The 10,515-nt window shown below is 38.8% G+C and overlaps 1 protein-coding gene across 1 annotated transcript; it reads right to left on the reverse strand.

Moving 5' to 3' along the window:
• Positions 1 to 5,211: 5,211 nt before the first annotated feature.
• On the reverse strand, positions 5,212 to 5,646 carry LOC127666875 (60S ribosomal protein L27a-like). The gene has a single exon (XM_052159869.1). It carries the CDS (start codon positions 5,644 to 5,646, stop codon positions 5,212 to 5,214), a length of 435 nt encoding a protein of 144 aa, XP_052015829.1.
• Positions 5,647 to 10,515: the final 4,869 nt, after the last annotated feature.

Genomic DNA, 10,515 nt, shown 5'->3' on the forward strand with positions numbered 1-10,515 from the left:
GGACAGGAATTCAAGGCCCATATCTAAACACAGTAAAAACCAATATACAGCAAACCGGTAGCCAACATCAAACTAAGTGGAGAGAAACTTGAAGCAATCCCACTAAAATCAGAAACTAGACAAGGCTGCCCCCTCTCTCCATATATCTTTTCAATATGGTGCTTGAAGTCCTAGCTAGAGCAATTAGACAACATAAGGAGGTCAAAGGGATACAAATTGGAAAGGAAGAAGTCAAACTATCACTATTTGCAGATGATATGATAGTATACTTAAGTGACCCAAAAAACTCTACCAGAGAACTCCTACAGCTAATAAACAACTTCAGCAAAGTGGCTGGTTACAAAATCAACTCAAGCAAATTAGTAGCCTTTCTATACTCAAAGGATAAGGAGACTGAGAAAGAAATTAGGGAAATGACACCCTTCACAATAGCCACAAACAGCATAAAGTACCTTGGGGTGACTCTAACCAAGCAAGTGAAAGACCCATATAACAAGAATTTCAGATCTCTGAAGAAGGAAATTGAAGAAGACCTCAGAAAATGGAAAAATCTTCCCTGCTCGTGGATTGGCAGGATTAATATAGTTAAAATGGCCATCTTGCCAAAAGCAGTCTACAGATTCAATGCAATCCCCATCAAAATCCTGACTCAGTTCTTCATGTAACTAGAAAGAGCAATTCTCAAATTCATCTGGAATAACAAAAAAACTAGGATAGCTAAAACTATTCTCAACAGTAAAAGAACTTCTGGGGGAATCAGTATCCCAGACCTCAAACATTACTACAGAGCAATAGTGATAAAAACTGCATGGTATTGGTACAATGTCAGGCAAGCAGATCAATGGAATAGGATTGAAGACCCAGAAATGAACCCACACACATATGGTCACTTGATCTTCGACAAAGGAGCTGAAAGCATCCAGTGGAAAAATGATAGTCTTTTCAACAAATGGTGCTGGTTCAACTGGAGGTCAGCATGCAGAAGAATGCAAATTGATCCATTCTTATCTCCTTGTACTAAGCTCAACTCCAAGTGGATCAAGGACCTCCACATAAAACCTGACACACTGAAACTAATAGAAAAGAAACTGGGGAAGACCCTTGAGGACATGGGCACAGGGGAAAAGTTCCTGAACAGAACACCACTAGCTTACACTCTAAGATCAAGAATTGATAAATGGGACCTCATAAAACTACAAAGTTTCTATAAGGCAAAGGACACTCTCAAAAGGACAAAACATCAACCAACAGATTGGGAAAGGATCTTCACCAACCCTAAATCCAACAGAGAGCTAATATCTAATATATACAAAGAACTCAAGAAGATAGAACCCAGAGAACCAAATAACCCTATTAAAAAGTCAGGTACAGAGCTAAACAAAGAATTTTCACATGAAGAACTTCAGATGGCTGAGAAGTACCTTAAGAAATGTTCAACATCATTAATCATTAGGGAAATGCAAATCAAAACAACACTAAGATTTCACCTCACACCAGTCAGAATGGCTAAGGTCAAAAACTCAGGAGACAGCAGGTGTTGGCAAGGATGTGGAGAAAGAGGAACACTCCTCCACTGCTGATGGGATTGTAAGATGGTGCAACCACTTTGGAAATCAGTCTGGAATTTCCTCAGAAATCTGGGCATGACACTTCTGGAGGACCCTGCTATACCACTCCTGGGCATACACCCAGAGGATTCCCCAGCATGCAATAAGGACACATGCTTCACTATGTTCATAGCAGCCCTATTTGTAGTAGCCAGAAGCTGGAAAGAACCCAGGTGTCCCTCAACGGAGGAATGGATACAAAAAATGTGGTATATTTACACAATGGAGTACTATTCAGCCATTAGAAACAATGAATTCATGAAATTCTTAGACAAATGGATGGAGCTGGAGAACATCATACTAAGTGAGGTAATCCAGTCTCAAAAGATCAATCATGGTATGAACTCACTGATAAGTGGATATTAGCCTAGAAACTTTGAATACCCAAGACATAATCCACATATTAAATGATGTCCAGGAAGAACAGAGGAGTGTCCCCTGGTTCTGGAAATACTCAGTGCAGCAGTATAGGGGAATACCAGAACAGGGAAGTGGGAAGGGGTAGATGGGGGAACAGGGGGAGGGAAGAGGGCTTATGGGACTTTCAGGGAGTGGGGAGTCATAAAAGGGGAAATCATTTGAAATGTAAATAAAGAATATATCGAATAATAAAAAAAAGAACAAAAGAGAAGTAAGTGGCCAAGGGTCCACCCAACTACACTGCAGAGTCCAATGGTACTGACTAATAGACCTACACAACAGAAAAATAATGAAAATATTGCATATATCTATTGAATTTAATCTGAAAAAGTGTCTTTCCTGAACCACGTGGTCATAGACAGCATGGTGCTGTGGATGTCTCCAACACTAATCACATGGACATGTTAACTATTTATTTACAGTTATGTGTTCATGAAGAAGGCTTCTAATTAAAACATTTGAAACTGAATAAATTATTCTATTGGCATTATCACATCTTTGTCAAATACCCACTATCTTTAGAAAGTTATAAAATATTGTGATTTGAACAATTTATATTTATTTTATTTTAGGTGCTGTGCATGCTTTTCTTGAGTGTGTGTATGTGTACCTGATGTGTGTCTGTCACCCAAGGAGGACAGATGAGGTCACCAGACTCCCTAGAACTGGAGTTGTGCATAGCTGTGATGACTGTGAGTGCAGACAGGAGAGCCTGGGTTCTCCACAAGAGCTGCAAGTACTGTCAACTGCTAAGCTATCTCTCCAGCCCCAACTAACTCATTTTTTAAAAAAAAGTAGACAACTCCCACTGACTTACTGAGGGACCACTATGCACATTGATAACAAATATTTTCTAACCACTCAGATGAAGGTAATTGGGATGTCCCGAATGAGACAACAATCTCTTCAGATCATATGACTAGTGAACAGTTATAAAATTAAGATGGTTCTCCCTAGTACACAGATGATGTCACTAAGTTGCAATTCACGTTTAGCAGTGTTTCTTCAATCTCAGAAATGCATGTCAGAACTATCTCGAGTTTGAATTTTGTACAGATTATCAGTTATCCTATAGCTTTTGGGGAAAAAAATAAAGAGTAACCTGATTTATTTAGCTATACTTTTGTGAACTTACTATACTTTGAATTATCTTCTTATAAGTCCCTTAACAAAACTTGCAATAATTGAAAGTTACAAACTTTTATGAAAATATATTAACCATAATTCAAATCTCAAACCTCTGTCAATTTAGTATGAAATACAACATGCAAGTGAAAAAGTACACACACACACACATGCGCGCACACACACACACACACACACACACACACACACACATTAGGGTTTTCTAGAGGAATAAAATGTAACAATACTGTAGCATATGTGTGTGTGTGTGTGTGTGTGTGTGTGTGTGTGTGTGTGTCTTCGGTATGGGTCAGAATCTTAGAGAAGCAAGCATTAATGCCAGTGAAGGAATGCATTTACCAGTGAGAGGAAGACAGAAGCCAAAGGTCAACCTTCCTTCTTTCACATCCTTTCTATAGACTACCAGCAGAAGGTGTGGCCCAAAATAAAAGTAGATCTTCTCACCTCAAAAGATCCAGTTCAAAAGTGGATCTTCCCATTTCAAATGACACAATTAAGGAAAGATCCCTCACAGGTGTGCCCCAGCTACTTATGTTTTAATTAGTAACAGCTACAGTCAAGTTGACAAGCAAGAATAACCACCACAGTATGTAATGGACCTGTAATCACAATTATTTATTTTTCTTTCCCATCCATCCATTTAAACTCTCATCAGTGATTGGAGGACTTTACCATCTCCCACAGAAACTTTCTGAAGACCCGCATATTGAGTAAATAAGCAATTCATTTTTTTCAGTTACTACATATTGAGAATATAGTTTTTTATATTCTTTATAAATTTTTTATTATATGTATTCTTTATTTACATTTCTTTTTTCTGTTTTTTTATTCGATATTTTTTATTTACATTTCAAATGATTTCCCCTTTCCTGGCTCCCCACTCCCCGAAAGTCTCATAAGCCCTCTTCCCTCCCACTGTTCCCCCATCCACCCCTTCCCACTTCCCTGGTTTGATATTCCCCTATACTGCTACACTGAGCCTTTCCAGAACCAGGAGCCACTCCTCCGTTCTTCTTGGACATCATTTGATATGTGGGATTATGTCTTGGGTATTCAAAGTTTCTAGGTTAATATCCACTTTTTAGTGAGTGCATACCATGATTGATCTTTTGAGACTGGGTTACCTCACTTAGTATGATTTTCTCCAGCTCCATCCATTTGTCTAAGAATTTCATGAATTCATTGTTTCTGATGGCTGAATAGTACTCCATTGTGTACATATACCACATTTTCTGTATCATGCCTCCGTTGGGGGACACCTGGATTCTTTCCAGCTTCCTCTCTTCTGGAGGACCCTGCTATACCACTCCTGGGCATATACCCAGAGGATTCCCCAGCATGTAATAAGGACACGTGCTCCACTATGTTCATAGCAGCCCTATTTATAATAGCCAGAAGCTGGAAAGAACCCAGGCGGCCCTCAGCAATTCTTAAACTACACAGAACTTCAAAAGACCTCAAGTCAGAATTCTGATGTTTTCATTTCTTTGTAAATACCAACGCTGATCTTAAATTATACCTCTCTGTTTCTGAAGTTTGAAACTTAGGCCTAACAGCAACATCGGGTGCCTTCCTTCCTGTATCTCACTGTTGGCTAGTGCAACTCTGCCTGCAAATGCCAGACAAGTTTGCCTTCTGTGATCTCAAGGCTTGGGTAGGTAAGGTGGTCTAGGGGAAGACCTGCTGAGCTTGCAAAGTTATACATTTCAGTTCTAGGAGTGTTCTGAGCTGAATTCACAGAGACGAACCTGTGGAGGCTCCTAACGGGTTCCCTGTTCACATGCTCTAGCATCGTCTTTGGCAAAGATGGATCTTTCACAGATTTTGACGCTCAATAAACCCAGACTTATTCTGCTGAGAGGATTGCAAACATAATGCGAAAGAACCTGAGTTAGATTCCTGATTGCTTCTGTAGTGGGACCCATAAGCTTTAAACTGTTTTAAGCATGAGAGGGCTCTTTATTATTATTATTGTTGTTGTTGTTGTTATTGTTATTATTATTAAATGTTAGCTTTTAACTAACCTCCGGAGTGGCCTTTAAGCCACCAGAACACAGGCACCTCCAACACCCTTAATCTTCTCTTCAGGTCTTCTGCCTGAGAATGTGGCCTTCACAATGACAGGTTGCTGCGGGAGCTTTCCCTTGCCCAGAACTTTGTAGCAGCCTGATCGAACAACATCCATGACAGGAGCAGCTCCACTCTTGATTTTTGCTGCATTGATCCGTGTCTGCTCGCTGACCAGCGTCCACAATTTATCCAGGGTGACAGTTGGGCAGAAGCTCTGGTTCCTCTTCAAGTGGTAATGCATCATACCAACTTTCCCAAAGTAACCTGGATGGTATTTGTCAAAGTTGATCTTGTGGTGATGCACGCCTCCAGCAACCCCACGGCCTTCTGGGTGCTTGCGGCCGCCATGGCCATGCCTCACATGACCCAGGAGTTTCCAGGTCTTCCTCAGCCTGAATGGCATGGTGGTGGCAGAAAGGAAAGAATAGAGTACACTTTTAAGATAGCACTTAAACAAACAAACAAACAAACAAACAAAAAAGATAGCACTTAAGCCAACTTTTTTTTTTTTTTTTTTGGTTTTGCAATTTCTGGTAAGGCACTATCTTCGGTACTTCCCAGATTCCTCCACGCTGAACTGCAAAGCTATCTGTGGTGAGCCGGGTATTAGGATAACCCCAGCCAATTCCTGTTTCAGATGGAGCTAGAAGGTCCTTATAGCACAGATTTTCCTTGCAAAATAGGCCAGTCTTACTGTCTTTGTCTCCCTGCCTGGAAACGTTCCTGTCTGCTTCCTTTTTTATTATGATTTTTAAAATATCTTTGTTCTTGTAAGATATATGAATTAAAGAACAAAATCTTTCTCTTCTTCTTGTTAGGTATGCATATATATGGAAGAGGTAAAGAGCAGGGCATGTTGTCAAATGTCCCAGTGCAAACTAAAAAGAAATGAAACCAGACCACAGTAATAATTTAGTTACAGCAATGGCTTAGTTACATCACAAATAATCATAAGTAGGAAAATATAAAAATCACACACACACACACACACACCTGCACATACATACTGTACTTATACTGGTCTTTGTGATGCTCACCCTTCCAATGTGAAAATCCTCTCTACAGTCTTTGTACCTCTGCATCATCTATGCAAAACAGTTTCCCAGCTCTTTCTACACCAATTTGCATTGCTGGAGAAAAGACATTAAGTATTCTAAGCCTGGGGCTGCCACTGAGGTTATTTATTTTCAATTATGTATCAAGTGACAGCACAAAGCTGTGTTGGGCATTGAACTGCTTTGATTCGCTATTAAGTGTAAATTCAAAGCTCAAACGTAGATCTAGCCAGCCATGATCAAGGTGGAATCCAACGGGGGTTCCTTTCAGTAACGTGATTTCATTCAAAGAGAGTCACTTTCAATTTGTATTCTCCCTTATTCTATACAACAAGCAATTGTCATTATGAAAAAGAATCAAATGACCTAGCAGGGGCTACAGGAGAAAAGGTTGAAGTGTCACCAACATTTTTGTGACCTATAATTATGAATTTATTGGATCCATTTTTTAAGTCTCCTGTCCATGATACTAACATGTATATGCAGACTGGATTGCTGTTTGATCCTATCATGTGTTCTCAAGTAAGTAAAAGGACACTGTCCAGTCCACAGTGTTGTTTTGATATCTGATGGCTTGAATTGTACCAAATAATGAGTGAATAGAAAATTATAATTTGAGTGAATATTGAAATTCATTCTAATATAGAAGAAGTTTGACTTTCTTTATATTTTTTAGTTAATGTGTTATTTAAGATTCTACTTCTTAGGTATAGTTATTGTAATCTTAAGATACTTCCATGTGTAGTTCACTCCCAGAGCTTTAGAGAGCCTGGGTAGCTATCTGGGACTTCAGCTTACTACAACAAACATCACAAGCAAGGCGACCCAACACAGCAGGGATGTGTCTTCTGTGAGTTCTGAATGCTAGAGATGAAACTACAAGGCACAAGAAGAGTGTTTCCTGCAATGCTGAGTCAATATGCCCAACCACCTAGACCCTGGTGCATTCCAGCAGACACTGGTGGTATTTAGCTTGTGGCTGCATAATTCTAATTTCTGCTTCTGTTGTCACAGAAGAGTGTCACATTGTATCTATACATCTCTTCACTTATAAGGACAAGTTTTCAGCTAGATTTAGGGCTTATTCAAAATGAATAATGATCTTATATTAACAGATTTATGTTATTTATATCTGCAAAGGCTATTTTCAAATAAGGTTATATTCATGGATATCAAAGACTGTTAATTAAATGTATTAATTTTTCAATGTATTCAAAACACTATGGTAACTTTTAGCCAATAGTTAATGGAAGTCTATACTAAAGAAATTCACCTGTGTTTGGGGCCTGGGGAATACAGTCCAGGACTTTGAGCTATCTCACTACACCTCACCTTGATCTTCTGTATTGTATTCTAAGTAAATAACCTCAGATTGTTCCAAATACCAAATTAATATGGCTTTGTCATTAAAAACAAAGAAGAATTAGATTCACGCCTATGAGCCCTGGCTGTGCTGGACACTTATGAGAATAACACCTTCCTTTCCGACACTCGATGCCAACGATCTCCTGAGTGCCACTGAGCAGAGCCTGACGACCCTGGGTGAGGTCCCACCCTCTCTAGAACCTTCTGTGAGTCACGACAGAAGTGTGGGCACGGATCTTTTCCACTTTAGTTTTCTCTTCTGTCTCTGAATTAGATTCTGATCCACCATGGACAACTCATTTGACTCCAGCCTATAAACTTTATCTGTCCTGTGTTATTGGGAAAGGCCAGGCTATTGCCTGTTTTACTCTATGGAAACCAAATTAGCTGAAATTCAACATTAAAATCTTAGATCCTCAATTTTTTTATTTTTTAATTTATTGATATATTTATTTGCATTTCAAATGATTTCCCCTTTTCTGGACCCCCACTCCCTGAAAGTCCTATCAGTCCCCTTCCCTCCCCCTGTTTTCCCACCCAACCCTTCCCACTTCCCTGTTCTGATTTTGCTCTATACTGCTTCACTGAGTCTTTTCAGAACAAGGGGCCACTCCTCCGTTCTTCTTGTACCTCATTTGATGTGTGGATTATGTTTTGGGTATTCCAGTTTTCTAGGTTAATATCCACTTATTAGTGAGTGCATACCATGATTCATCTTTTGAGTCTGGGTTACCTCACTTAGTATGATGTTCTCCAGCTCCATCCATTTGCCTAAGATTTTCATGAATTCATTGTTTCTAATGGCTGAATAGTACTCCATTGTGTAGATATACCACATTTTTTGCATCCACTCTTCTGTTGAGGGATACCTGGATTCTTTCCAACTTCTGGCAATTATAGATAGGGCTGCTATGAACATAGTGGAACATGTATCCTTATTACATGCTGGGGAATCTTTTGGGTATACGCCCAGGAGTGGTATAGCAGGATCTTCTGGAAGTGAGGTGCCCAGTTTTCGGAGGAACCGCCAGACTGATTTCCAGAGTGGTTGTACCAATTTGCAACCCCACCAGCAGTGGAGGAGTGTTCCTCTTTCTCCACATCCTCGCCAACACCTGCTGTCTCCTGAATTTTTAATCTTAGCCATTCTGACTGGTGTAAGATGAAATCTCAGAGTTGTTTTGATTTGCATTTCCCTAATGACTAATGAAGCTGAGCATTTTTTAAGGTGTTTCTCTGCCTTCCGAAGTTCTTCAGGTGAGAATTCTTTGTTTAACTATGTACCCCCATTTTTTAATAGGGTTGTTTGGTTTTCTGGAGTCTAACTTCTTGAGTTCTTTATATATATTGGATATTAGCCCTCTATCTGATGTAGGATTGGTGAAGATCTTTTCCCAATTTGTTGGTTGCCGATTTGTCCTTTTGATGGTGTCCTTTGCCTGACAGAAACTTTGTAATTTTATGAGGTCCCATTTGTCAATTCTTGATCTTAATAGATCCTCAAATTTTTATTAGAATTGTTTAAGCTAGACTGTGTTCTTCCATTAGAAAGAAGGGGATCTGGAAAGCTGTGAAGTGTGCTTGGAAGCAAGAAGAGCAGCCCAATCCTGGCAACAACTGTAGGTTTCTAAAGTAGAAGAAGAGGAAGAGGAGGAGCAGGATTTACTTTGTTTAAATGTATCCTACAGCTGTCCTATCTTTACCTGTAAGTCTCATTAGTAATTTGCACAGCCTTTTTCTATTTAGTTCAAGTTCAATGTAATATCACAGAGACATAATGGCATATTTTGCCCCAAATTCAATTAGCATAGTACATCAGAGATAACATTAAAAGTTCTATAAAAATTTTTAGAGTGATAATCACAGATCTTACATGTACTTGTTATGTATGTAAAAAATAATCTTTTTAAAAGATATGAAATTCCGTTGGAAATGGAAAAACCATCATTTTTCTACATAATCTAATGAGCTATATTCAAGGACCTGACTTTTTAATCTTAGAGAAATTATTATCACAGTTTTTAAGCTCAGATTTTTGGGAATTTCCTTCTTTTATCAATAGCAACAACCACAAGGATTAGATTCATTTACATTCTAGAAAGTTTATCTAGTTATATCTAGAAAGATATAGTCCTCAGACAGGTTCCATACTACACAAAGAAAGGTGAGCCTACTGTCTATTAATAGTATCAGGCATTAATGGCACATACCTATATGTTGACACTGGTACTTTTAACACACATTGTGCCACCAGAATGAAACTAGAGACTTGGATTCATTACATAGCAAATAGAAATAACAATTTCTCAGGATCTATCAGATTTTATATTAAGTCCAAATTTCCACATTTTTAAATAAAGTTTATTTGTTTTTAAAGGAATTATTTACTTATATATGAGTACATTGCAGCTGTCTTCATATACTAGTAGAGGGATCTGATCTCTTTACAAATGGTTGTAAGCCACCATGTGGTTGCTGGGAATTGAACTCAGGACCTCTGGAAGAGCAGTCAGGGCTCTTAACCACTGATCCATCTCTCCAGCCCCCTCCACATTTATTTTTAAAAACAAGAACAAGCTTCACTGAGCATGTATGCACACAATGCATAGTTCAACTTGAATTGGAAATAATGCTCACTGTCAATGGGTTTTGGAATTTTGGCATTACCTAGTTCCTACTACTTCCTGTTTCCTTTAAGCTGGAGTTGAGTATAAAGTGCTTTTCCTAAGTTATTGCTGGTATTTATGGCCAATTAAAGCATTGAAAACACAAGCCTATTCCTCTTAGAGGAACTTAAAATTTGCAGCTTATGCTTTGAGCAATCCCTGGATTCCTACTGACTGAGGGTATAT

The sequence above is a fragment of the Apodemus sylvaticus genome, chromosome 16 (assembly GCF_947179515.1).
Source record: "Apodemus sylvaticus chromosome 16, mApoSyl1.1, whole genome shotgun sequence".
Lineage (NCBI taxonomy): Eukaryota > Metazoa > Chordata > Mammalia > Rodentia > Muridae > Apodemus > Apodemus sylvaticus.